The 27122-nt window shown below is 40.3% G+C and overlaps 4 protein-coding genes across 4 annotated transcripts in view; 1 reads left to right on the forward strand and 3 right to left on the reverse strand.

Moving 5' to 3' along the window:
* Window positions 1-112: 112 nt before the first annotated feature.
* Window positions 113-4088, reverse strand: kgd4 (alpha-ketoglutarate dehydrogenase subunit 4). Its single transcript, XM_080895139.1, has 4 exons — window positions 4003-4088; window positions 945-1008; window positions 612-814; window positions 113-261 (listed from the first exon to the last, which is right to left on the reverse strand). The coding sequence occupies exons 1-4, from the start codon at window positions 4054-4056 to the stop codon at window positions 244-246; spliced, it is 339 nt and encodes a 112-aa protein (XP_080751265.1). The 5' UTR covers window positions 4057-4088; the 3' UTR covers window positions 113-243.
* A 1482-nt stretch (window positions 4089-5570) lies between these two features.
* LOC308404865 (betaine--homocysteine S-methyltransferase 1-like) lies at window positions 5571-9450 on the reverse strand. The gene is made up of 8 exons (XM_080895137.1): window positions 9288-9450; window positions 8139-8271; window positions 7860-7972; window positions 7542-7733; window positions 7252-7399; window positions 6540-6722; window positions 6105-6333; window positions 5571-5988 (listed from the first exon to the last, which is right to left on the reverse strand). Exons 1-8 carry the CDS (start codon window positions 9303-9305, stop codon window positions 5811-5813), a joined length of 1194 nt encoding a protein of 397 aa, XP_080751263.1. The 5' UTR covers window positions 9306-9450; the 3' UTR covers window positions 5571-5810.
* Window positions 9451-9927: 477 nt separating this feature from the next.
* On the reverse strand, window positions 9928-11262 carry LOC308403937 (betaine--homocysteine S-methyltransferase 1-like; the record flags this gene model as incomplete). The annotated part of the gene is made up of 5 exons (XM_080893725.1): window positions 9928-10114; window positions 10205-10433; window positions 10527-10709; window positions 10794-10881; window positions 11245-11262. 5 exons carry the CDS (start codon window positions 11260-11262, stop codon window positions 9928-9930), a joined length of 705 nt encoding a protein of 234 aa, XP_080749851.1.
* An 11041-nt stretch (window positions 11263-22303) lies between these two features.
* Window positions 22304-27122, forward strand: part of LOC308403626 (LHFPL tetraspan subfamily member 2a protein-like) — a 10378-nt gene continuing 5559 nt past the window's right edge. The window contains exon 1 of the mRNA XM_080893213.1: window positions 22304-22434. The gene's annotated coding sequence lies outside the window, so the exon portion shown is untranslated. The remainder of the gene's footprint in view (window positions 22435-27122) is intronic.

The raw sequence follows: 27122 nt of genomic DNA on the forward strand, positions 1-27122 counted from the left end.
TGAATAAAGACAAACCAAGGAGCTAGTGTGCCTTTGCAGCGTGTTTTACAGTGAACATCTGTTTGTATGGAGTTCATATACACTTAAACAACTAATAATCAACATATATACATTTTAACAGGATCCATGTAATATTTTATTCTACATGTGGCATCGGGTTCTCTTGTGCTGAGGAACAGGATTAAAGACATACTGATCTTCAACATATAAGGACTTTGGCTGCAGTGATGGCGTCACTTCATGTCACTCTGGTCCACCGCGCTGTGGCAAAGAAATGATATAGAATACAAATAAACACAAATACCAGCCAAAATATATACTTAAATACTCAAAACTTTCAGATTCTACTTGCAGTTTCTATAGCTAGTTATGCACCAGCAACAAGTTACAGTAAGTTTTCCTAAGTTCTCAATCAGTCCATACACTTAACCTTTGTACTTTTGAATCCTACTGCTATGAGTTTATGATCAGTCAAAGGTGGGTCATATACTGTTGCCAACTTTGCTTGACATTTGACATTTTTCCGTCTCTTTTGTTATTCCACTCTGCTCAATTTTAAAGAACCAAGTAGTTCTGTGTAAAAACTCTGGGTACAGTTAAGATAGCCTCACCTGGATGTAATCCATCTCATCTGCTGTTAACGGTCTCCTGCGGTACCTTGCAGGAAGTAGCTGAATAGAGGCCAGTGTGTCTGGCGTGCCTGGGATTGGTGTTAAAGGTGCATGCGGTCTTGATAACTGAGGCGATGCTGCAGCTGAAGTGGGAGCATTATGTTGAGGAAGGTTTAGTGCTAATGTTTTCAATGCCTCCTGGGCTTGAGGACGAAAAGAAAAAGAGTAACGTAATGAAATAATCACCAGGGAAGGCATTGTTAACGATTATATTTCTGATAAATGTGAACCTAAAAGAACACGTTCTTTCAGCTGGGAAAAACAAAGGCTCACCATTAGGTCTGGGCAGGCCTTGTCTGTTGGGGAATTTGATCAGGGGAGTATGAGGCCGTATTGCCTGAGAAAACAAAATCAAACAGCAGTCAGTTAAAGGGTAGGCATCCTGACATGACAACAAATTGACAGTTTTTTTTGTCTCCCACACGTGCTAAAACAGAGTGAATGAGCTTTAAAACAAACACAGCTGCTAGAAAAATATGATGAACAACACTAGGGTGAATTAAATTTTTTATTTATGTATGGTATGACTTGTGACAGTATTTTTGTAAAATCAGGCGCTCAACGTTAAGTTAATGTAGCCTTCTAACAGCAGTTGATAGGAATATACCACAAAACATACAACAGAGCAAACATTATACAAAATACAAGTGCATCTAACACAGTGGTTCCCAAAGTGTTTTTTTGCTGGGCCCCCCTTTGTTTTACAAGAAAAATGTTTGCGCCCCCCCACAAACATATCCTCCAACCATACACACCCATATTTTGTTTTCAAACTCCATTGCGGTTTATTTCACACCTCAATCAATTAGTAAACAAATAGGCAAATACAAGTAATCTGCAATAAATTACAGGTAGTAATAAAATAATCTCCAAACTCTTACGCTACGTCCACACCTACACTGGTATTTTTGAAAATGCAGCTGTTTCTATGCGTTTGGACCTATTCGTCCACACGTAAACGGTGCTTCGAATCACCGAAAATCTCTGTTTTCAGTGATTCGAAAATCTCCGCCTCTGCCTATGGTGTGATTATTTTACGTGTGGTTGTTTTTTTTCCTGTGTAATAATATTCAACATTGCTATCAATACATTTCTCAAAAAATTCCTCTCTGTGCAAAATGGGTTCAAAAACATAAACAACTTTGAGATACTGTTAGTCCGTGATTTGAACCAGGGAAACAAATCGTGGCAGGATCGCTCTAACTTTACTGTATAAAGAATTAATATCTCCAAAATGTCAGGAGTAGTTATTTATTACAAGAAGTGTTTGTGAACTAAAAATCAAGAATGTGGGATACTGTTTGTCCGTGATTTGAAGAGCCCAGCACGTGCTCCCAACGCAAGGGAAACTAATTCTGTCGCAGAGACCTACCTCGGCACTTGTGCAGGTGAAGCCAAAGGCAGGGCTCTTGGAATGAAGTTGGAGTTGGTTTGGAAACATATTTGGCAATGCTTCATCTCCTGCTTTGCATTTGTGTTGGAGCCCCATCAAAAACCTGTCAATTATGCTAGCAGTGTCCAAGCGTTCTTTTTTTCTTTTCATACCGCGCGCCCCCCCCTGCAATGGCTCAGCGCCCCCCTCAGGAGGCAGGCCCCACACTTTGGGAACCTCTGATCTAACAGATCAACCCATTAAAGTAGTGTAGTGTATCAGTATGCCCATCTTTTAAGTGCTTTTTGGTACAAACAACAGTCTATAGTGACAGAGTCTCAGTTGTTTGTTATAATCAGACAAATTAGCATTAGGGTAACAATGACAATAATAATAACAATAAATGGATATATTATAAATGTAAATAATATAATAATCAAATACTTTGTTAAGATACCTTCACAGGAAATCATTATGGATTCTGCCTATAGTTTTGTCTTCAACAAGTCAAATATAACTAAACTGTGTTGAGGTCAAATGACTGACTTGTCCACAGCAGTTTATTTTGCGACATGGTTTGGTTATCTGTGCACTCGTACTGTGAACTGCTGTCCAGTCAACAACAGCATAAAGCTGATTTTCTGCCTCATGGCACTGGATTTCATGATTGAGTGCCACTGAGTCTCAGTACCTGTGTTTCATGTGTCTCTTCTCTTTAGTGTTATCTGGCCTTTCTGTTCTCCACAGTGGCAAATGATTTGGACTTTGGAGTGAACCCTCTGTACAGGCTCTAGATGTTGGATGTTGTGAAGAGGTTTTTCCTCACCGTTAACAAATCATCCACCTCGTCCATACAAGTCAAGACCTTACTCATGTTGCTAACAGTTTATTGTGCCGAATCATTGACTTAGTCTGGATTTGTTTTGTTTCTGCAGATGGTAAGGGTGGCCTGCTTCCCTTGCACTGAGAGCTCCTTTGACAGCAAGTTGCAGGTTCACAACAACAACTTTGAAACTTTTTAAGTTTCACACATGAACTCAACTCTGAACTTTTTAAATTTATGAATAAATTAAAAAGGTATAGTCCACACTTGTCCAAGAAACAGCTTTTGAATGAACTGCGCAGTTACTTATGATTGTTATATATGTTATATAACTATAACTCCAATCTGTGAAAGATATTTCCTGACATCGGGAGTTAGGCATTTTAGCGGCCTAACTGCAGCTAAAATGCAGTAATTCTGATCCGCATTAGTTATGAAAGAACAGACAAGCAGTCATCACAAACGTACTGTTTTTTTTTTAAATGACATCAGAAACAGCAAAAAAAAAAAAAAAAAAAAAAAAATGACAAAGGATGAACTGAAGCTCTGCTATCACGTAATGTCGCACAAACGTACTGTTACAAACATTTATTCGGTACAAAGAGCATACATTTAGTGGCTAAATGCAAATTAAAAATTTGTAGAGACTATTTCTGTTTTCCTGACATCACAGATCGCTCATATCCTCCAGTAATTGAAAAACGATTAAAATTAGTCTATTAGTAGGAAATAAGCACTGCTGGTACAGTTCCTTAATACTCTGCTGGGCTACTGTGGTACAAAGATCTGTCTTTAACCGACATATAGGCCTCCCTGTGAACCGTTTTATGCTATACTCAGCCATAGCAAGACTGACAACTAAAACAACTAATATTACACCTACCTTAAGTTTTAATTAATTGATTAAAAGGCCGCTCTCACAACGTGACTAAACGATATTGATGTGTCCTGTGCGGTTTATGAACAAGGGCACTAACAAGGGTATGACGGGTCTTTGCCACCTCAAGAGGCCGCACGATATAAAGTAGTTTACTGTTCGGAACAGCGGGAAAAGCAGCGTTTTACTTTATAAGCTCTAAATCAGGAGACAACACAAACAAACCCGGAGAAATTAACATTTAAGTAGTTAACGTTACCTGAACAACTCGAGCGACGGGAGCTGCCATTTTGGAGCTGACTTTACTCCCCATGACGACCTCTCGGGTTTACTTCCGGTTTGAAGCTGCAGAAAGAAAGAAAAACACGCAAAAACACCACATGATGGTGCTATCGACGGCGAGCCCGTAAGACAGAAAGGGTTCAGCGAATGACATTATAACAACGGTGCAGGAGGTAATGTGAAAGTCATAGTAGACAAATAGCAATACATGTTTGTGGGAAGAGTGTTTAATTTTTAGGTAAGATTTGGTCGTTAACATACATTTTGAGTGGAAGGTTGAAGTGCATTAGCGATAAATGCACTGTTATCATGCTACACCTTACCTCTAGCTGTGTCTTTAACCCTCTGTCTATGATAGCAGGTGGCCGGTAGATGTGTTGTCAGCGACTGTCCTGTTAGGTCAGGCCATGTTACAGTCTTCGTTAGCCGTCTCCTGTAAAAAAAACATGAAAAACTGTATCACTAAAAACCTCCAGCCCGCTCTAAAGTAAAATTATCCGATTTCTGATAAGGCCCAGAACACCATTACTGTTGTCAAAGCGACAAAATTGATTGAATATTGTCGTATGATAAGGGAAATGTCAACACAAGGCTCCTGTTAGGTAACGGCAAAAATATCTATCTTTAATTTCACACTCCCTTGAAGAAAACGGATAACCTCGTCACGTGGGCTGTGCTCGCTCAATCACAAGCGAGATAAGGAACAGAGCTCTTTTATTTGTGAAAATATGTCACCAGGAGCAATATCGCGTTTTCCTTCGTGCCGCGTTGCACATACTGTAGTATTTGTAGTATAATATCTATATAAAAGCCAGATTACACAGCAATTAGGTTATTAATATTGCTGTTCCTTAATAGTTGGTGCTCATAAGAGAGGAAAACCCAGCACATATTGGGTATCTGACTTTTTTTTCCTCTCTTCTCATAGTTTATATGTCTCAGCAGTTCTCTTAGTAAAACGTATTAACATCTTTCATTACAGGCCTTCTGGAAAACAATGTGCAAATGCTTTTAAAACCGCAGGCATCTGGTTTAGAATGCAGACACTGTCAGATCCTATTTTCCAATTAAGCTTTGTCAAATTAATTAATGGGAAAGATGAGAACAGTTTAATGATGGGTAATAAACACCATGTCCAACCATGAGACCAAGAAGTTTCCAGTCCTTTCTGGTATGTTCTAAAGTCATCTTGTGCTTACTGTAGACATATACTCAGGTGTTATGTTGGTAAACATTAACTATGCTTTGAGTAACAGGCCTACAGTTAATCAGAGAGTTCAACTGAGTTCACTGTTTATTCTCATTGCAGGAATAAACCATAGATAGCATAAATCTCACTAATTTTAGCCTTATTATTTAATGACAGGTCTTATAGCATTGAACAATGACTCTGTTATAACACTTTTAACTCTGCTTTGCAGATTATTTGTGGATGCATAGACACAAGTAGTAGACACAGAATATATGTGTACACCGCCCATCATCAGAAAGAAACTGAGAAGAAACAAACGATTTGTATTTTATCTTTTTTATTAGATATTAAACTAAGTGGTCCAGGGTCGGAGAAACCAAACTGGTCACTTTTACTGGGTTTACTGGGTCAGCTCCCACTTTTGAGACGCTGTGGCCCCAGTTTTAAAGTCTAAAGATACACATAACAGTGCTAATGTCATGACAACTGACACTATGTTTGTTAGATGAAGCACTGTATATAGATACTATGGACTGCTGCACATCAGTAGCTCTGTACACAGCTGTCGGCTGCTGAGTCTGAAACAGACTGACTCAGTGGGTTTTTGATTTGTCGAACAGCTGTTCGAGTTCTTCTTTAGAGGTTGCCTCTTTCTGCTGCATCAGATCAGCATGGCCCTTGGTAACACCCCAAGAATCAGGGACAGACATGGAGGGACACTGGGGACGACCGGAGGCTGGCTTCAGGTTCTCCCAGTAATCACGTCGGGCTCTAAAAGTCAACAGACATAAAAAAAACAAGAGTGATTACTGGTAGTAAACAGCGAATATGTCATATTTCACAAAGTATTTTTAAGTATTAGAATTAATAGTTGCTTCTGTTCTGACCTGGCTCTAACCCAAGGCTTGGTGTGCATTTCCAGACCAGCACCCCAGGAGCCATGTTTCTCTGATGCACTTGGAAGGAAGCCTCTCTCAGGTGCCAGTTCCTCTGCTATAGCCCTAATGTGATAAGCCTCAAAGCCACAGCAGCCACCGATGAAGCGAATGCCAGCATTGTAAGCTTCTCTGGCATACTTGTGCATGTCCCAGCGAGTCAGAATCCTGGGCTCCAGGCCTGAAAGAGAAAAAAAAACATTTTTTTAATGCACATTTAAATTACAGTTTTGTAGTTTGTGGTGAAAGTTTGCTGTTCTGTGTTGGCTGGCTGAACTTTCTGCAATGCAGTGTAGCATATTCACCAGCAGAGGGCATATATAAGGACAGTGCGTATCCAGAACAGTTGGAATGGCAGATTTATAATACAAGACAGTATCTCGTTACCGAAGGGGAACTCTGGCAGGTCGATAAATCCCTGGCAGTTGCAGTCAGGAGTGTGGTATGCCAGCGGCTGAACCATGTAGTGAGCCTTCAGACCAGCCTTCTCCACTCCCTCCTTCATCTGCTTCACGGTCTCCACACAGGTCATGGGGTCAAAGTGACAGTTGACTCCCACAATCTGGGCACCTGTAGAACAAAATACACCACATGCAGTAACATGAACTGTGTGTGAGAGTGTAAGAAAATACATGGCTGACACCTAATCAACTGTGGTTTGCAGTTGTGGGTATAAGGTCTTTGAATGTATTTGTGTTTAGTGGGAACATTTTTGTGCATGTTACTGAATAAAATAACTATTGGCCACTGTTTTGGCCTGTACAGGCTCATCCCAGAAAAAAAAGGAAATCCTAACAGAAGAAAACCAATTACAGGTATCATATGCCATTTTTATTCCTTATAAATTAGTTACACTATGGTGGCACAGATGCTGAAGTTTTGTTCATTTTTACTGTCCAATAAATTGCTGTCGGACCAATAGTCACTCACTCTTGTAGTAGAAATACACCAAGTGACCTCACATGAATGTAAAGGTATATAAACCTCAGTTGATAAGAAGTCTTGAACTTTTTAGTGTCTGATAAGGCTCACAGGGAGACAGTCTGTAATTCTTTTCTGCTGAAACAACATAAAAATTGACAAAGATAACTGTACTCACCGGCTTTGACCAGCCTGACTGCACACTCTCCAGGTGAGACACCGTGCATGTCCCCCTTTGGTCCAATACACAGAGAAGCAGCCACAGGCTTCCCTGTCTCCTTCATCACCTCCACAGCCCACACGGCCTCTTCAACATGCTCAAAGTACTAAAGGACAAAAGCATTAAGCTCAAACAAAACTTCTCTCAGCAAGTAAGAAACACTCAAAACTGGTTCAATGGCAGTTTTACACCTTTGGAATCCTCCAGAAAAAGTTTTTAAAAAATGCCAAAGCGTTCGGTGTAGCTACCTCAGCAATCAGGAAGTCCACATTTTTCTTGATGAACACATCCAACTGTTTTCTGAAGATGGCCTTCACATCTGCCTTGCTCATGCAGCTCAGGTAAGATGGAGTTTGGGACACTCCTCCAGCAACAAGAGCATCACCCTCATTGGCAACCTCACGGGCTAAATCACAGGCAGCCTCATTGATCTGAGCTCCCTGTAGAATGAAGCAAAAAAAAAACAAAAACCCAACTAATAATCAAAGAGACTCTTCAAATACACATTTAAAATATTTTTGTTTTGATAAAGAATGAAACTTGCTGTAATTTCCCTTTTAACTTACAGTCAGTTTGAGGTTGTTGCCTCTGTTCTCAAGTTTGTCATCACTGGCGTAGAATGTAAAGGTCTGCATAACGTTGGACCCGGCTCTCAGGAACTCTCTGTGCAGCTGTCGCACTGAAAATCATCAAGTGGTTGCATCATAGGACAAACGCTGTGCCAAAGCAATCTAAAATGTAACATACACTGCCAGGTATTTACAGGCAGACCCAGCAATGGATAATGGAAATCCCATTTTAAGATGTAACGGAGTGGCAGTTTTGGTACAGCATTATGTTCTTACCTGCATCAGGGTACTGTACAGAAGCTTCAGGCGTCCATGGTCCGGCCTTTACGTACCCCCTCTTCTCCAGAGCAAACACAAATCCTCCATCACCAATCACCACCTCACCAGCATTGAGACGTTCAAGGATGCCCTGTGGAAACAGAGGGATCCACGGAGAAGCTTAACCTGTGCTCAGTGGATCATTTTGCAAATATTACTGTGGAGCCAGTAAAGCCAAAGAAATTGCAAACTGTATATTTTAAAGAAACTTGTAATCGATATCAGCTTATACACAGTTAAATCAATTGTCTGGCCTTGTGGATTGCAGATTCCTACATCCTGTACCACATCTGTCTTCCCACGCTGAAAGTTTGTTTTTAAAGGTTTGTTCCTTTAAAAAGCTCAAAAAAAATCCTGTAAGAGTTGCAAAAATCAAAATCAAATAATATTTTGAAGTAAGTCTTGTTATTTTTAATCTACAGGAAAAAGTCAAAACCTAGGATAATATCAAAGGAGACTGCAAGTGAACTGAGCAAACACATTGAGTGTTCCTAATATAAGATGAATGCTTAATGAAGAAAATGTTTTTTTATAATCCACATTTTATGAAATCTTATTTTTAAATGGCAAAAAATCCAAACTATCTCATTAACTATGTGCTACTTTGCATAAATCCCTGCTACAGATTGAATAAACACCTAACTGTGTGTTTTGCACACATCTTTAGTCTAGCAATAGAAGCAAAATCGGCTAAAATATTAAAACTGACCAGTGGATAATATAAATATAAACATGCTTGCAGTGTGACACTCTAAGATTTTTTTAAGCTACCATTATTCCGTACACAAATTAAAAATGGAATAAATAAAATGAGCTTCATTGGTCTTTCTGTATGCCTAATAGCATCAAGAAGGTTCAGTGGTCTGAGAAATGACCTGATGTTCTACACAGAATACACACCACTCAAAAAGACTACCATAAACATGCAGTATGATACCCCAGCCTCACAACCTTTCACCCACATTTAACTTACAGCGTGAGATGGGAGCAGAAATCTCAGACAGAAATACTAACCCCACCGTGGATCATTATGATTGCTATAATAATTTCACAAAACTAACTTTTCACAGCATAACCCTACCTCTGGACAAAAAAGTCTGCACATACCTTTTTTGCTGGTGCCATAATTTCACAGCTGTGTGGACCCCTGACTGCTCAGACCTCGAGATGCTGAAGTGACAGTAGAGTGGGGCAGAGGGCCAGATTAAATCTCTCTGAAGAAGGGGAGTGTTCTAAGAGCTGCTCTGATTGGCAAGGGAAAGGTTATGCAACTCTTTGAATGAGAGTATTGTGAATGTGCGATACTAGTTTGGTCCGGATTAGATGGTTCTTGGTGTTGTTGTTGGATTCCCTCCCAGTTTTTGGCCTTTTGTTTTCAACCTGATAGCAGGCAGGCATTAAAAGAAAAACAAAAAAAACAGTCAAACACTAGATCACTTCACATATGTCTGCATGGGTGAAATTTGTAACAGACATTTTTGAGTAGTTTGATTTGTTGCAGCAGTCCAAGCACATGCTTCACAAAAACAACACGAAGCCATAAAGTGAAGTAAAAAACTCAGGCCTATTGTTTTGGGGGTTTTACAGTTTAACACTCTACAGTCGGAGCACTGCTGTTACAAGTGCTTTTCATCGTCTAACTGAACTGGGAAAGACCACACTCATCCCCCCCCCCCCCCCCCCCCCGTCTCTCTGTTGTTGACTGACTGGAGGGAAAGGTGCATTGATTTTCTTTATAATCTCATCCTCATACTGTGGACTTGGACTTCTGCACCTCCAGCACATGCCTCATTTCCTTGCTGGTGGTGGCCTCTTTGTGCTGAAGCAGTTCAGCATCACCCTTGGTCACACCCCAGCCTTCTGGTGTGGACATGGATGCGGATTTGGGGCAACCGGATGCAGGCAAGATCTTCTCCCAGTATTCACGACAGGACCTAGAAAAAAAGGGCAGGTTAGGAGACAGACACTAAAGAATTTTATTGCTACAATTGTATGAATCTGTCTAATCATTTAAAATCCTTTACCTGGCTCTGACCCAAGGCTTGGTGTGCATCTCCAGACCACTACCCCACATTCCATGTTTCTCTGATCCAGCGGGTATTATGCCTCTTTCAGGGGCCAGTTCCTGTGCCAAAGCCCTGATGTGATAGGGCTCAAAACCACAGCAGCCACCAATGAATCGGATGCCAGCCTTGTATGCCTCCCTGGCATACTTATGCATGTCCCAGCGGGTTAGGATTCTGGGTTCTAGGGCTGAGAGGATAGGGGATAAGAGGATATGAAATGATGGCCACTGCAAGATAGCCTGCTTTTTTCTTTTTTAAATATGCACAAAAAATATTTTACCGAAGGGGAACTCTGGCAGATCAATGAATCCCTGGCAGTTGCAGTCAGGAGTGTGGAATGCCAGCGGCTGAACCATGTAGTGAGCCTTCAGACCAGCCTTCTCCACTCCCTCTTTCATCAACTTCACGGTCTCCACGCAGGTCATGGGGTCAAAGTGGCAGTTGACTCCCACAATCTGGGCACCTGCAAAACAAGGGGGGGATTTGATTATTTTTGCCTTTAAGTAAAAGGAAGAAAAAGAAAACATATGACTATAAATTTGCGTACCAGCCTTCACCAGCCTGACTGCACACTCTCCAGGTGAGACACCATGCATGTCTCCCTTTGGTCCAATGCACAGAGAAGCAGCTACAGGCTTTCATTTTTCAGGCTACATTTTTAAAAATAATGACAAAGAACACACAAAGATGGTTCCATATATAATGTACTGTGGTTGAGAAATTAGTTATCTCTGTGTGCAATGACAATTTTATGAATCTGTAAGTATTGCTGTTTAAGTACAAAGGTGTAAAGATAAAAAGCAATTTTTAGCTTGAGATTCTCCAGCACTGAGTGCTCCAGTCTGGATATTTCACAGACCACATGCTCACACATGCATGAAACATGCACTGGCAACATTTCCTTTACAGCACCACAGTCCACTAACCAGCTCTGCATATTGCACTTGGTGTGTAAAACAACACACAGTGGAGCATAGTGTGCAGAGGGTTTATTTTACCTTCTTCACAGGTGCCATGTTCCCCGTTCTAGCTGCAGCACAAAGCACTTTGTAACAGCGAACCCCTCTTTAGGCCTGAAGAGTGCCTGAGATCCCTGCGTCGCTCTTTTTATACTGTTGCAGGTCCAGGACGACTTTAAGTTTGAACCAAATTCATGCCAAATTGCCCCATGTTTGTTTGGAAATTGCATAACAAAGTCAACAATTAACTGGGTTGAGTAAAACAGGGAAAGAGAATGAAAGGGAAATCTGCCTGTGTAATGATTGTAGCAGCAGGCTAAACCTTCACATTAACTCACTCCCGTTTGTCCCAAGCATTTTTTTTTTGTTCATGTTTTTATTTTTCTATTTTTTTGCTTTTATTTTCCGCAGACCGCAGAGATTGCCTTATCACGTAAGCTCGAGAGCATATGCCTATACTTCTGCTTTTGACATTTTTCTCAGGGTTTACCTTGAGCATGCAAATGCATTTACGTGTTTGCAACCTCATGTGTTTGTGTGAGTGTGCACATGTTTGTAACAGCATGCATTTGTGTCCTCAAAGACCTAGCTTTGGGATGTCACAAATTTAGTCTGTCCTGGTTTTTGGAAGCTTCACACATTTGAACATTTGTTAGTGCCGAGACTCACAAAATATAGTACTGTAAATGTTTGCAGCTCAAGCCCCAGTGCAGTGCTCATGTAGGCATGCATGCATGCATGTATAGAACTAGAACAACTAGTTTATGAAACAGTTTATTTCCACACAGTGAGTGGGGAAATATTTTGATAATCATTGTCTAGAGATTCGATGACTTCTGGCACTTTAACAATAATAATGTAGTTATTTTTTCTGTTTTAGATCATGCAGCTAAATAGGGAAATAACAGATTAATTGTATTTCGAATGATAATAGATTAGGTTGCTTTGATCGTGCTGTCTGGAATGGAAAAAAGCTGATATATATATACAGAAAATTTTTAGAGGTAATACAATTTTTTCCAAATAATACATTTTGCTGGATTTGGGGGGTAATGTGTACTAAATGATGCACAAAGTTGTATTGAGCCTGTGGGCATATTTTGGTAGAAGCTGCAAATAAATGTATGCATACCTCCCTGTTAATCATCAGACTGAAGCTCATTTCTTCTCTAAGTCATCTTATTTTGGGGGTTTAAAATGGCTATATTTAGAAAAAGCTTACCACAAGATGTAGAAGTTTGACTTGCAAACATGACACCTAAATGAACCCTCTGAACTACTTCTCTCAGACACAAGACTTTAGGTACACTTTTATTGAACCTTAGTTCAGTTCACGTGTTTGTATATTTGTGTCTAAGGGCAAAAATAATTTCAGTGCACTGCTGAGATACCGATTCAGGCAGCAGGTCTCCCAGGTGAAACCTTTAAATTTCTAGCTACACGTGCACCAGAGAAAGTGCTGCTTACCGTGCCCACTGACTATGTAGCGTAACATGAAGCTTGGAATAATTACACAATGTTTTGCATTCATCTGATTTTTTACATCTTATTTTTCTTTTCACCTCCTCCTTATTAATTAAGGGGCTCCTGCTCTCCTCTCTTTGTTCATTTTTGATCCCATCCAAGAACAACAGCTACATCAAGCTTTACTAGTGATCTAAATTTGTAATGAATATCTATGATATCCAATTTCTTCTGAATTATTCCAGCTATCCCAGTCGGAGTATTGAACACTGACCAGCAGGTGAACAGACTAACATTGTCCTCTCGTAAACACAACTAGTTCTTTCAGGCTGAGGCTGAAACTGAGGCCATTCATGGAGTTTCTGTAACAGAAAGCTGATGGTGAAAGAGGGACCAGGGACTGATTGGTGAGTAGAGGGGAGGAACTCTTGACAGTTGGCTTGAGCTGGATGGGTTCAGAGGTGAGGAGTGGAGGTGAGTCTGAAGTGAGGCAAAAAAGTTCATATTTGATGTATGAGAGCTGACGAAGCAATCGAACGGGCTTGGCTCATACTGATAAAACTGTGGTTAACTATTGACTCCTGACAAACTGATAACGTCTTGAATTTGTCACATGCTACTTTGGTCAGGTGGCCACACAAATATAAAAGAGAAAAGCTGACACAACACGGGAAAATGTTGTAATATTGTAAGTTATGTTATTGATTATTATTGATAATCTTGTTCTCCTTTTTTTGGTCTACAAGTCATAGCACATTGATTATTTTCCTGCCAGTATTATCTGTGTTGTTTCACTATCTTGTAACTGGTTATTGAGGGACACCCTGCCTGTGCTGCTGTAACCCCCTGTTTACCTCCTCCCCTTCCTCTGGTCCAATCACAATTCAAGCTGAAGAAGACATTCAGCTGAAATTGTATTGAGGCAGTCAACGCAAAAGAGGGAGTGCATTGTGTGACCGAATAATCTCACTCATGTATTTGTAGTTTTTTTTCTTCTTATTTTGTAATTATGTTTAATAAATTTGTAAGAGATTGCATTGTGTTTAGTCATTAATGATTCTCATTCTACATTGTAACTCCACTTTTAGACACAAGAGGGCAGAAGGGTGCTCTTTTCTTGGTAACAGCGATTGCCCAGTACTATATAAGAGGTTCTGATACAAGACACAAGAGGTCACTCAGTGTTTGCTCCATTTTAGAAAGATGTGAATGTTATATTTTCCAGCTGAAAACTCTCAGGACAATTTGGACTTAAATGACAGTGTTTGTAAAACAGGAATTTTAAGGAATCCTGAAACTCTACATGTCACGTCTGTGTGTATTTCTTATGGGAAAATGGTGACAGAATTCAAGGGACACCTTGACACTCAAGACAACTGTCTATTTTCCCACCTGCTGATTATTAAAGGACCATGGGGAAGACTAAATTCATGATCCCTCCTATGCATAAGTCATACGATTATAATGTCACCTGAGGTGCCATTTCTGCCAGTGTGGCAAACAGGTGCTGTCCCACATGCAGGTTTCGTAATACTGCATTGAATGTTCAGGCTATTTTGCTGCAAAAAGCAAAGTATGAGATCTAAATGGTAATGCATGTTGATAATTACGACGCTGTTATGAGGAGCTGTTTACTTTTCTTCTTTTTTTTCTTTTTTTTAAATCAAAACCAATATTTAATGGTTGTAATGGTTTTACATGGTTAATTAAATTCCAACAGCTTCAGAATGACGTCTCCATTTTAATTTTCACTACAGTAAATTTAAGTCATCATACGATTTATGTTTTCATGTTAAAACACACTAAAATATTATTAAAACACAATTTCTGGAGAAAAACATCAGTTATCACACAAAAGTCATCTCTATCTATCTATCTATCTATCTATCTATCTATCTATCTATCTATCTATCTATCTATCTATCTATCTATCTATCTATCTATCTATCTATCTACAGGGTGGGCCATTTATATGGATACACCGTAATAAAATGGGAATGGTTGGTGATATTAAAGTCCTGTTTGTGGCACATTAGTATATGTGAGGGGGCAAACTCCTCAAAATGGGTGGTGACCATGGTGGCCATTTAGAAGTCGGCCATCTTGGATGCAACTTTTGTTTTTTCAATAGGAAGAGGGCCATGTGACACATCAAACTTATTGGTAATGTCACAAGAAAAACAATGGTGTGCTTGGTTTCAACGTAACTTTATTCTTTCATGAGTTATTTACAAGTTTCTCTTTGTTCACAGCCATTGACATGTCAAAGAGGTTAACACGTGAGGAGCGGATCGAAATTGTGTTGAAATCTGGTGAACGCAGTAACCGGGTCATTGCAGCAGATTTAAATGCAAGACACCTAGGCGGACAGTCCTGATCCTGAAGGACACCCAGAAGAGACTGGTCCCATCCAACGACCGACAATAACCCGCCTCAGTACCACCTGTCAGGCATCATAGCGGCTTAGATGAACAGGCATATGACACAATAAATGAGTGGTGCACAGAAAGGGATTGGGAAGAATACCAGAGGCGGAAAACACCAGCTACTGGTAAACCGAGCAGTCAGCCGAGACTGCAAGACTAGGCTGACCAACCTGTGCACTGCCTGGATTGACTACAAGAAGGCCTATGACTCAATGCCCCACACCTGGAATGCCTAGAACTATACAAGATCAAAAGGACCCTAAGACCCTTCATCAGGAACTCAATGGGAATGTGGCGTACAACACTAGAGGCCAACTTCAAGCCCATAGCACAAGTCAGTATCAAATGCGGGATCTACCAAGGAGATGCTCTGTCCACACTGCTGTTCTGCATAGGCCTGAACCCCCTCAGTGAGATCATTAACAAGACTGGAGTCTAGGATGAGGCAGCGACCATCCAGGAATACATAGGAAGATGGTCCCAACCGACAGCGTGCTCAGTGAATACCTCAGGCAGCAGAAACCCAAGACATCCGTAGTGATAGATGTAGCGGTTCCAAATGACAGCAACATCAGGAAGAAGGAACACGAGAAGCTTGAGGAATACCAAGGACTCAGAAAAGAGCTGGAGAAGATGTGGAGGGTGAAGGTAACAGTGGTCCCAGTGGTAACTGGACACTCGGTGCGGTGACTCCCAAACTAGGCAACATCTGTGATCTCTGTCCAGAAGAGCGCAGTCCTAGAAACAGCTAAGATACTGCACAGGACCCTCAAGCTCCCAGGTCTCTGGTAGAGGACTCGAGCTTGAAGGATAGACTGCCTGCAGGGCCGAGAGGGATATATGTTGTTTGTATTTATTTTATTTGTTAAGGATTAATTATCATTTCTTAACTGTTAAATGTGTCATTCAAAATTCTGTATAAACACTTAACAGGGAATTCTTGGCCCTGTGATTTCATGAAGTATGAACTGCCTGTATGGGTTAAAGTAAAGACAGAGTGAGCGTACAGTTCACTGTAATATAGCTGTTGCAGGGCTTTTCATTATCTTCTTCTTTTTATTACCCCTTAGTGTGTACTCTCTCTGTGTCTCTAGGTTTACGGTAACTTATCTTTGCCATAGTGCCATAGAATGACAGCAGGAATCGCTCAAAAATAATGAGCACTGGGAAATATGTCATAAAATTATTAGCTGAGAAAAACAATAAATTCTGGCTTAGTATAGCTTGAATATTATTGTCTGTATGGATTTTAGTATGGAAGAAACAGTTAAAGGATAATGAAAAACAATGCAAACGATTAGCCCTGTTTGTGCATTTCTTATTTGTTTTCTAGCAACCGCAGATGTGGTGTTCAAACACAATTCACGAAGTCACTTGCATCCAGGAGCTGTATTTATTTTGGCAAAGCAGACAGCAGAGTGCAGCACTGTTAGGTTTGAATGCTCAATGGGATTTTGCGACTGGAGATACTGCAATGTTTCACTTCTGTCCTTGTGACTGTGGGACGTTTGGTTTGCTGAGATGAGTAAAACTTGGATAAGCAGCAAGTCAAAAATTTGAAAAAGAAAAATCTCCTCAAAATGTCCAAATAAGATGATTTAGTTTATGCACTGGTGTTCAAATGTATGAGTCAGACACAGATTGAATGTCTGTTTTTGTTTTTAGATAAAATGAGAATGTAATTATCCATCAGGGTAAAATGAGTCTTTGGCCACAGCGGGGACATGAGAGCGTTTTCTTCTCTGCAAAGTCGTCATCACTTCTTTTCTGTTTTTACATGAGCCAAAATCTTGTGTCACCTCTATGTCATATTTTATTTATGTCTTTGTCTCTGACCTCATTTCCAACATCAAACTGTATGCTGCTGGGAAACACCGCTAAACAAAACTGAATGATGTGTTCTCCTTTTTTCTAAATGCCAGGTCGTTGACCACACTGTCGCCTGCTGTATGTTTATGTTTACCTCACCAAACCTTCAATTAACTGGATTTTTTCCTAAAGGACTGGCTGGATGAAAAAAAACCCAAAAACGTTAGTCTTTTTGCTACAGTTACATTTTTGTTTACAGTATTTAAGATCTCATTGTTACTATGAAAGTAAAGCTTCACTTGTAAGATCAGCTGATCAAGGGGAAATGAGTGTTAACATGTTGTTCCCTTAGTCTGTAAGTCTGACATGTTACAGCCTGAAAATATATCGCATCATCTCTTGAAGCCCCAGAGAGTCCCACGGGGTAAGTTATTCCCCTCTAAAGTCTGAAGATATATGCAACATGCCATGTAAAAAGTAACGTTGTCATATGACTATAAAAGCAGAAGTTTGGGGAGTTTGCTGCACTGAAAAATTAAGTCTTGTTTTAATGCAATGCCACAATTTTCCCAGGAGTGCATGACCCTGTAAATTCACCCTAATGTCAGACCATGCAGTGCTCTGAGAAACGGCTAAACATCAAATACCTGCATCTCAGACTCTACGGGCCTCAGTTATCATGTTAATTATTACATTTTACGACTTTTCAAAGTTGCAGTCCTTGCAGTTATTGAGTCAGCCATAAACTCCTCTGCACACCAAAGTATTCTATAGTCAAATGTAAAGCCATCTGTCTGACAGCTGGACTGAAAGTGGATCATGCAACAAGACAGTGATTGCAAACACAGGAGCAAATCAACAACAGAATCATTGAACAAAAAAAGAAAAAGAATCAAGGTGTTGCAATCACAAAGGGCAGACTTCAACCTGATTGAAGTGCTGTGGCATAAACTTAAGAGAGCTGCGCATCAACGAATGCCCGGAGACCTCAATGAACTGAAACAACGTTGCAAAGAAGAGTGGGGGAACATTCCTCGACAGTAATGCAAGAGGCAGATAAAATCATTGAGAAATGTTTTGCATGTTCTGCAGTCCTGTGACTGCAGACAGTCCTGTGAAAGCTTTCTTTTTCATATGACTGTATTCACAATTTAATGACAGATAATGTAATACATTCAGTACCAATGTGCATGAGGATTTACTACAAATGCTCGCTTGTATTTGGTATATTTACAGGTATATTTGCAAATAATTATAATTAACATGCATAATTAACTTATAAAGGAATCCTAGGAATTTGTTTTTACAAAACCTTTCAAGTTGTTTCCACTATAACACAATATAAATCATGAAGTTGTGGATTAATAGATAAAAATTTAGTAGTTTTGTGCCATTTTACAACCTTAAATGAGATGAGAAATTGTCAGATTTAGGATGAAGGATAGACAAACACTGTCCTCAGTGGGGTAAACAAATAAAACATGTGCAAAGCAGGTTATACTTATGCAATTTCATAATAACCAGCTACTGTGGTGGTCCTGGATTTTTGACTCAGTTTTGTGTAATTTCCAGTTGATTCCTATTGTTTGTTAGTATCTTCTGTTTATCTTCTGTTTGTTTCGTGTCTTTAAGATTCTTGGTCTTCATTTTTTGTTACGCTGTATTCTGTTTGGTGTTTTCACTTGTGATTTATCTTGGATTCCTTTCTCCTCCTCCTTTACTTAAGTCTAGCATCCCTCATATTCCCTAATATTGTGTTGTAAGAGTCTTTGTCTCTGTTGTTGTGAGTTGAGGTGTTCCTCTGTAATGTTGCTTTCTGTTTTGATTTGATAGGCATTTGTCTCTTGTTTTAACTTTCCCAGGTCTGTGTGTAGTTTCCCGGATGTCTCCACTTTGCCCCAATTACCCTTTGTCTTTTGTCAGATTTGAGCCAGTTTACCCTTGCGTTGTGTGTTTTGCTGTTGGCCCCGTGCCATTTTGGACCGTCCTGAATTCAACCTCAGTAAAAGTTGATTTTTTTTTGTTACCTCCGTCTGTTTCCAGCAATTGGGTCCAGCTTCCTGCTACACATCATGGCAGCAACATGAACAAAACCTGTATCCACATAAAGTCAGCTTCTTATAAGAAACTTAAAAACCACCAGTTATGTCTAGATTTTTCAGATTCTAGCAAGATTTACGCATTGATAGTTTTAGAAAGTGTGCAGCTATATATTAAAAGCCCTACTGCAATTAACACAAATATACCAGGCAGCCGTGATTTTCACACACACCCACATACAAATCTGTAAACACATGCACCAGGAATGGCATCATCATAACTTCCTCCCCACAGTCACTAACCATCAAACCCACTCATCTTTCCCAGTGTCTCCCAAGTCCTGTCTGCATTTCCCATGGAGTTACCCAGCAGCTAAGAACGTCTTCCTATGTCATGACCACACGTCTCTATTTACAGACTTATCTGCCTCCCACAGTGTTCTCACCAAGATGAGACACACAAACAGCACTGGTGTGGAAAGAGGAAGTTCTGAAGGCAGGGCAACCCAAATGATACAGTGGCTCGGCTGCAGCGCAGAACTGTGGCACTGTGTGAGTGAGGAGACAAACTGTAAAGTGTGAGTCTGTGAAGAGTGCCACGAGGGCGGCAGCTCTTAAAAAAAAAAGAAAAAGCTCCCACTGCATCACTCCAGAGACTAAATGAAAGCTGGAGTTAGCAGGCCTGGAAGAGGAGTTTCTTGGCTTTATTTTTTTATTAGGTTTTGTGTATGGCTTGTTCAAAATGTATGCAACAGGAATGCAGCGGAAAACAGTGTGGTCGTCACAAACACCCAAAATATAGAAAGAAAACCCAAACAGTATATATCATAGTGACACATGTAATACTAGAACATACAAACTGGACTGTGTCAAGACTGTATGTCGTCTTTTCTTACTAAAATGAGAAGCTTTAGAGCTTTTGTCTTATACTGAATAAGAAGGGTGTATGACAAATAAGACAAAAAACGCAATCCCGTGAAATTAAAAAAGATTTAAGTTGAAGTCAGTGTTATCAAACAGTGTAAAGTGGCTTGAAGCTTGAGACTACAGCAGTCACCTTAAGGCGCTTCCTATCATAAGTTGAACTTAACAACACTGGGGAGGAATAGCTCCTCTGTAACAGACAGCAAATTCAAGCAAAACTACTCTGAAGGAGAGGCAGCAATCTGCTGTAACCAGCTTGCAGCTGGGGGGAAAGAAAAGGCAGAAAAGAGGAGAACAACGAGCCCGCTGAATGCATAAACTACAGGAGAGAGCAGGCAAAACTTAATAAAGATCAGTGATGGTATTTAAACTACATGTGCAGTGCACTGTGGGAGGTCGCACGCTGTAAAAAAACCCTGACAACAACCCAACAAACAAACCAAAAAAATCCAACAGGAACAAAAGAAAAGAAAATGTTCTGGTAATTTTCTGTTACTATGTGCAACTTTCCTTAAATGTTTCCTTAAATGGTAAATGATAACATTCATTGTATAAAACATACAGAGAAATTAAAACTGAAACTACATTTTCTTTCTCTTTTCTCTTTCGTTTATTTATTTTTATTTTAATTGTGATTTTAATTGTGCCTGTTGCAGCAGTGGTTCAGTGTTCACAGCTATACAGTATGTAGGCCATAATAATGATGATGATGATGATGCGCCTTTCTGATGAGCAACAGACTTACAGTCAAACATGCATATGTATTTTAAACATCATTAGACACACCAGAAATCAGTACAGGGATCTGAGAAAAATTGGCTATGACAGCATGAGGCTGTTTTTACAAACACACTTATAAAGGAATTTAACTTTCAGTACACAACACTATCGGTGCACAACACACAGTCCTTTAAAAACACCCTGCAGTGCATTTGTTCCTTTTATAATTTTCACAGAGTGAAGGTCTTCCTCAAGTTTTAGCAGTTTGATTATACCTCACTGTCATAACATGTTTAAGAGTGGCTCGTGGCTCTAGGTCAAACTACTCTCAACATGCAGAGGGAAGCTTTTAAGGCTGTTCTGGTGCCTTAAATGTCTGGTAGTCAAGGCTATCTTAAGTTATACGTTGATGCCAACCTGATCCAATCAATGCAAAACCATTCACAAGCATCATCTGTTGAAGTTCTCAGTCTTCCAGTTCAGTCATGTTAAGTCTAAAGTACTCAAATCAAAGGCAACTAAACTTCTTTCAGGTTGTTGAAGATGTTTAGTCTCTTATCTGAACGGCATCTTCAACTCAGAAAAAGCTTGAAGAAAACATATACAAGAACCTAAAAGGAGTCCAGCTGCCATCAGCTCAAGCGCTTTAAACCATTTATAAACATTCAAATCACAAACCCTTACTCCTTAAAGATTTTGGTAACAATGTTATGCATTTAAAGAAATATTTGATAAAATGATTAAAACAGTTATCGTGGTCTCATAAAAGCCAGTTTAAAACCTTTTGTTTTTCTGTTTTTTTGTTTACACAGTGTTTTATTAAACTAAACCAACAGCTCCTGGTTTTAGCTCCATATTTGGCAAACTGGTTTCAGGATGATATCTTGTTGCTGAACTGTTGCGTTAAAGTCAAAATCCAAATCACAAGTCATCACAAGCAAAATGTTTATCTGTTGTCAGCTTTTTAAGGAGAACTTCTTATTCTCATGTACAGCTCCATATAGTTTCCCTTTTTAATAATTCCTTATTTTTTTTCACACTCAGCCTCAGTGCTGCCACCCAGCTTATCCTCTCATCATGTCTTAAACCACTTTAGCAGCTCTCTTTCTTTCTTCTTATTGGCCCCTCCTCATAAACAAAAGCTTTGAACAGCTGCTGCTGTAATCACAGCCAGAGCTGTGTGTCTGCGAGGCCAATATTAGGTATATCGCTCTGTTTTTGTAACATCATACAGAGGCAACACCAAAAAAAGGCGTTTGGCTCACATGGATAACTCAAACGTATGTTGACCTCAACATAAAAAGCATGAAAGGCGCACTTTTTCATAATGATAATATTTATCCAGGACTATTTCATTGGTCAGACTGAACATAAATAATCAAATATCCCAGTAAAATAACATTATGTAAAATGATATCTCACCTAAATATACGCAATATATGATATGTCTACACTTATGTGTTTTTAGCAGTACCCATTAAGATTTAAAAAACTGAATTTCATTGCACAGACAAAAAAGGAGTTCGTAGATCGTTCTCGACGCGTTTAATTGAAGAGCTGAGAATAAGAACATCCAGGAAATAGTAATTTTTTTTCTAATCATCGCTACAACTTTTCGTCTACTTTCTCTGTGGCACACGGCGGGGGTGGGGGATGGGAGCGAGAGGGGGAGGCGAGAGAGGGGCGTAAACTGGGGGGGAGAAAGGATGGCGTCAGATGGTAGCGGGGCGGGTTTGTGGGAGGGAGAAGGAGAGAGTCCCGAAGAAAGGAGTGAATGAGTGCTTGGAAAGCTGGGCTGCCCCGGGAAACGAAGCAGTGTTTCAAAACTTCTCCGCTTTTCGACTTCGGTAAGTAGAAGAGTTTGTAGCAATGACACAGCTTTTGGCCGGCAGATGTGAATCTCACTGCTGAAAATACCATTAAAGCACAGCTGTAAATCAATCGCTGCTCAGCCTAACGTTCATGTGTCAGCTGATTTCTTTCGTCGGAAAGCTTTTCATTGATTATTCGCAGCTGTACGTTTTTGGAGTTCGCATGCTTCGCTGAGTTGTAATACACAGGCATGTTGCTACTTTAAGACTTCTTGGAGGATTGTGCGTTAAGACCGCATTTATTCACAGAGTGAGCTATCTGCACTTGCAGCTGGCTCCGTGTTCTGATGCAGCATGTGGCAGCGGTTGAAAACGTCAATATTTTAATGGTTTTCACCTCTTTATCTGTATTTCGCACATGTCCGCACAGCAGCCCTTTGTCCCCTTCCCTTTCCACCACAACCCCGTGTCCTTGAAGTGCGGTGCAGGGTGGAGGTCCATCTTTGGAAAGCCACCCAGGGAGTAATATTCTCTCTGCCTGACACACTGTTGCACTGTGAGGGGAAGTGGTGCTACATCATAAACCAAACAAATCAAGAAACATCTGCAGTGTTTACTCAAGCTGACATCAAGAACAAACTTTAGCAATAATAATGACAAAAGTGAGTTATGACTAACTTTCAGTGAGGACTTCTCATTGTGACTCATCCAATGATCAGTACTGCATTTTTTGCACTTACACGTGCAATGTTCAACAAATTCCAGTGACCTTTTAAAAGATTATGTAGTTCTGCCGTAATTTCCTTCAGTGTGATTGCTCTAGCCTGCCCTCTTTTCCTATGAGTGAGTTTTGACAAGCGCAAACTTGTTAGGTGTCATTGAATGGAGCAATGTGCTGATGATAGCCAAGGGAGATGTCTTTTTCTTTGCTTTTTTTTTCCCGGTGAAAATACAAGCTGTGCTTCTAGTGAATGCAGGAAATATCGTAAGTCATATTTATTTATTGAGGTTTTTATCAGGCTGTGATAAAACTAGTTTTTAACATAAGCATACGTGTTGAGTCAGGGTCACGATTGACAGACTTCTAATTATTGTAGATAAAACCATTATTATATCCAGTTACGCCACACAGTTCTTCATATTGTTGCTGTCCTTTAGATTTTGCTTCCTTCTTGGAGACTCCTGTTCTCTACTGAGTGTGATTGTAAACTGTCCTTCATGCATTCTTTGATATGTAAACCTTTAGAGGCAGCCACAGCTGGATACTCAAGTTATTTATGGAACTCTTTTCATAGACTAACATAGTTGTGTTGTGTGGCCTTTTTTGTTTTTACCTCCTTGTAATTATTGTTTTCGTCCGTGTGTTTTGATACATTTCTCATTGCTAACTGAATGTAAATCTCAGAGTGTGAATGCAGTGAGAGGAAATGTCACATACATATACAAACAAGGATTTGAAGGGATTTTAGTATTTAAATCCTTTCCAAATGGATATATTAGTGTTTATAGTAGTTTTATAGAATACAAATCTAATTAACATGCCAAAGCTCTTATGATCTTTTAAGGAAAGGAAAAAATAGAAAAGAAAGGAATAGATTGTGTGTACGTCAATCATCCTTTCAGAAACAAACTGGAGAGCGGGACGGCTGAAGGGGTAGAGCTAGCCCGCGTCATGCATGTCTTTGTGTAAGTGAAATGTGAGGGTCACTTACTGACTTTGTGCATCACAAACTGTGAGGCTACAACAGAGTTTGCATGGGGAGTGAGAGGCCGGGGTGTTGCACAGATTGAATAGGTTAGGGGCCATGGCGACCTGTTTTTGAGAGTGAAGAAGTGCATTCTGGGCCAACGGTGGCATGTCTTGGAGAGGTAGAGTGAGTAAGGGGGGGGGGGATGGTGTCGGCATGGCTTTGTGTTGCCTTTGTTGAGTTGAAGTCTACCAGATGAAGACTGCTGATTTTTCTTCTGTTTTTTTGGCACATCCACACACACACATGCGCACAAATGAGCCTGGCTGATACTTTTCTGTGGGGAAGTCATGTGTTTTTTTTGATGCGATTATAGCCAGGTTGAGTGAGCACAGGCTGGGACCGTTTATGATTGTGTATTTGTGTTTGTTTGTCAGTGAAGTGGGATCTATTGTTATGGCATGATGTTGGAGGGCTTCTCGCTGTTGACTTATTGTTTACATTTTTGGGCCCCTCTATTGTCATCGAAACCTTAGGTCCAGTGGTTGTATATGAAAGTTAGAACTGCTGGCGTTTGTTCATCAGCAGTAATAGTCTTCTGCAGCTTGAAATGTTTTATTGTGTTTAATCTGGGCCTGCAAAATAAATCTAACTCACTCTGGAGCGCTAAACATGCATTTGATGGTGGCCATCACTCAGTGGCAGACGTTATGAGACACAAATTGTGGTAAATGCCTATCCATGGGAAACATTTTCTCCTCCTGCAGCTCTTTCATTCCGCTCTTTATGGAGGGCAGCAAAAGCAGCAGCTCACATGGTTATGGTTAGCAAGAGAGAATTCTTGATGAGAACAGCTCTTGTTTCATAATATCTGGGACAATTGAGCAAGTAAACCAAAGAAATCAAACTTATCTTGCACTTATTGTCTTTTATGCTTGGTATGCCTTGTGTGACTCACTCTTGGGTGCTCTCAGCTCTCTTGTTGAAGCACTCACTGCAGTAAGGTGGATGGTTAATCCCCTGAGGCTATAAGTTTAGGTGTGGCAATCAAAGGACTAGGTAAAACGTATTAATTCTGTTTGCAACATCTCCTCTTATTTTTCATTCTTAATTTTTTGTTTAAACAGCTGACATTTGCGATGGTAAACATGGTCTTGGTTTCACAAGTTTGTTGGAGGTGAAGAGAGCGTGGCGTTGATGTGTTTTTGTTCAGCAGATAAAAATGAGCACTGATAAAAGTTTACAAGTCTACACTGAAGGCCACAAGTGATGATGAGTCTTGATGAAGCACCAAGAAGCTTTTATTAATAATGTACTGGAATTAATTGGAAAATAAAGACATGCGGTTAATATATTTTTTCCGGCGTGGGTGGTGGATGCGTTGCTCCATTCTCACTTGCGTCATATGGAGCTCAGCTGCTTGCATTCTTTTATGGTAGAAGGACACGTTTGATCCCGCCCAACTCTGACTGGCATCAAACTGCTTTAGTATCATATTTATTTTTCATTTTCCTAATTTGTGATGATGCAGACAGAAAGTTTTATCATTTGAGTGTGCTTGCTGTTCACATATTGTATGAGCCCTTGTGTTGCCCTAAAGATAGTGAGTCAGCCTTTTATGAGGCCCTTACTTCCAGAGGAGCAGCGCAGAGCAGAGCTCGACTTAGGGCTTATGGTTTAGGTTATGAAAAATTTGCTACTGGGGGATCTCTATCCAAATTAACGGGGGGGTCATCTGCTATGGGCGGCTGATCTACCAGCTCAAACATGCTTTTCTAAACAGGCTCATCACAGAAAAACAATAGCATTTTCATTGTCTCTCACATCTTCAATGAATGGACTTTGTTTCCCATTTTAATGGCTGTGTCTATCCTCCCTTTACCAAATAATCTGGGTCAGCATGCTTTAGATCTCTTAACCACCCACCTTCAGTCCTCATTCACTTTTCACCCTTCAGAACAGACTACAGTGGCCTGCACTCATTACCTCAGCACCTTGGCATGATACCAGCACTGTTGCTGATATCTCAGAGCAATTAACTCCTCAGCGGCTTCCTCTAACGGCTAGCTGACTGACCCACATATGTATCTGCTGCTTTATCTGGGGCTTGGAGTCAAACGGACATTTCGTTTCATTAGTAGAAACTTTACTGGGCATACAAACTGCTTGAACAACAGGTTTCATGTCTAACCTGTGGTCCACATGGCTGGCTGTTGGCCCACAGACTGCATTTTTTGTAAATTCCATGAGAGAAAGTTTGTCTCGTAGCATCAAGGAGACTGTTCATGTTGGCTTGTTGAATGAAGTATTAGAAGGCTGTGTGTAAGTTGGCTCGGGGCCCTCTCTACATGCTTGTAATGCTGTGCAGCAGGCTTGGTTTGTGTCAGGACAGGAGAGCAGCGTGGGATAAAGCAGGTCGAGATCAGATCCAGAACCACATTACCGCTGAACATCTTTCATCCTGTTGCATATCTACCGTAACATCAAACTCTGCATCAGGGAGGATTCATGAAAGAGTCTCCACGGTCTGTCGGTGTTGGGGATGATGCATATGAGAGCGACTCCACAAGCACAGAGAGAACTGCAGTAACAAAGATCTGCCTGTTTCAAGATATGTATCTATCAAAAGCAACAGGGAAGCAAAGGCCTCTCACCCACAGCGCCTTGATCACCGGGTTATGAATAAGTCATATTTCTGAGTGTCTGATGTGCCGTTAAGTGTAAAATACTCCTCCCCAGTGCTCATATAAACACACAGAAAATCTTGACCTTGCTGAGGAAGTGCTGTTCAAGCGCTTTCCCAGAACAACCACCAAACAAGCGGAAAGTATTCATCAATTTCAGGATGTAGTGACCTTTATGCTCTCTCAACAATACTGCAGTAAGCACTCTTATGCACAGAATGTGCATATATATACATGCATACATCCACAGACTCAGGCAAATGCCTATCAACAAGTTGGTACTAATAATAATAATAATAATAATAATAATAGTGGATTGCATTTATATAGCGGTTGTATTAGTATTGATCAG

The sequence above is a fragment of the Rhamphochromis sp. 'chilingali' genome, assembly GCF_963969265.1.
Source record: "Rhamphochromis sp. 'chilingali' genome assembly, chromosome: 10".
NCBI classification, from domain to species: domain Eukaryota; kingdom Metazoa; phylum Chordata; class Actinopteri; order Cichliformes; family Cichlidae; genus Rhamphochromis; species Rhamphochromis sp. 'chilingali'.

Bases quoted from the DNA above. Each gene is read 5' to 3' on its own strand.
- kgd4 (XM_080895139.1), bottom strand. From the start codon at position 4,056: ATGGGGAGTAAAGTCAGCTCCAAAATGGCAGCTCCCGTCGCTCGAGTT. The intron at 1,009-4,002 runs GTAACGTTAACT...TTGTTTTCTCAG, and splicing joins CCGTCGCTCGAGTTGTTCAG to GCAATACGGCCTCATACTCC. The intron at 815-944 runs GTGAGCCTTTGT...TTCGTCCTCAAG, and splicing joins AGGCCTGCCCAGACCTAATG to CCCAGGAGGCATTGAAAACA.
- LOC308404865 (XM_080895137.1), bottom strand. The intron at 7,973-8,138 runs GTAAGAACATAA...GATGATTTTCAG, and splicing joins TGTACAGTACCCTGATGCAG to TGCGACAGCTGCACAGAGAG. The intron at 6,723-7,251 runs GTGAGTACAGTT...TTTGTTCTACAG, and splicing joins AGTCAGGCTGGTCAAAGCCG to GTGCCCAGATTGTGGGAGTC.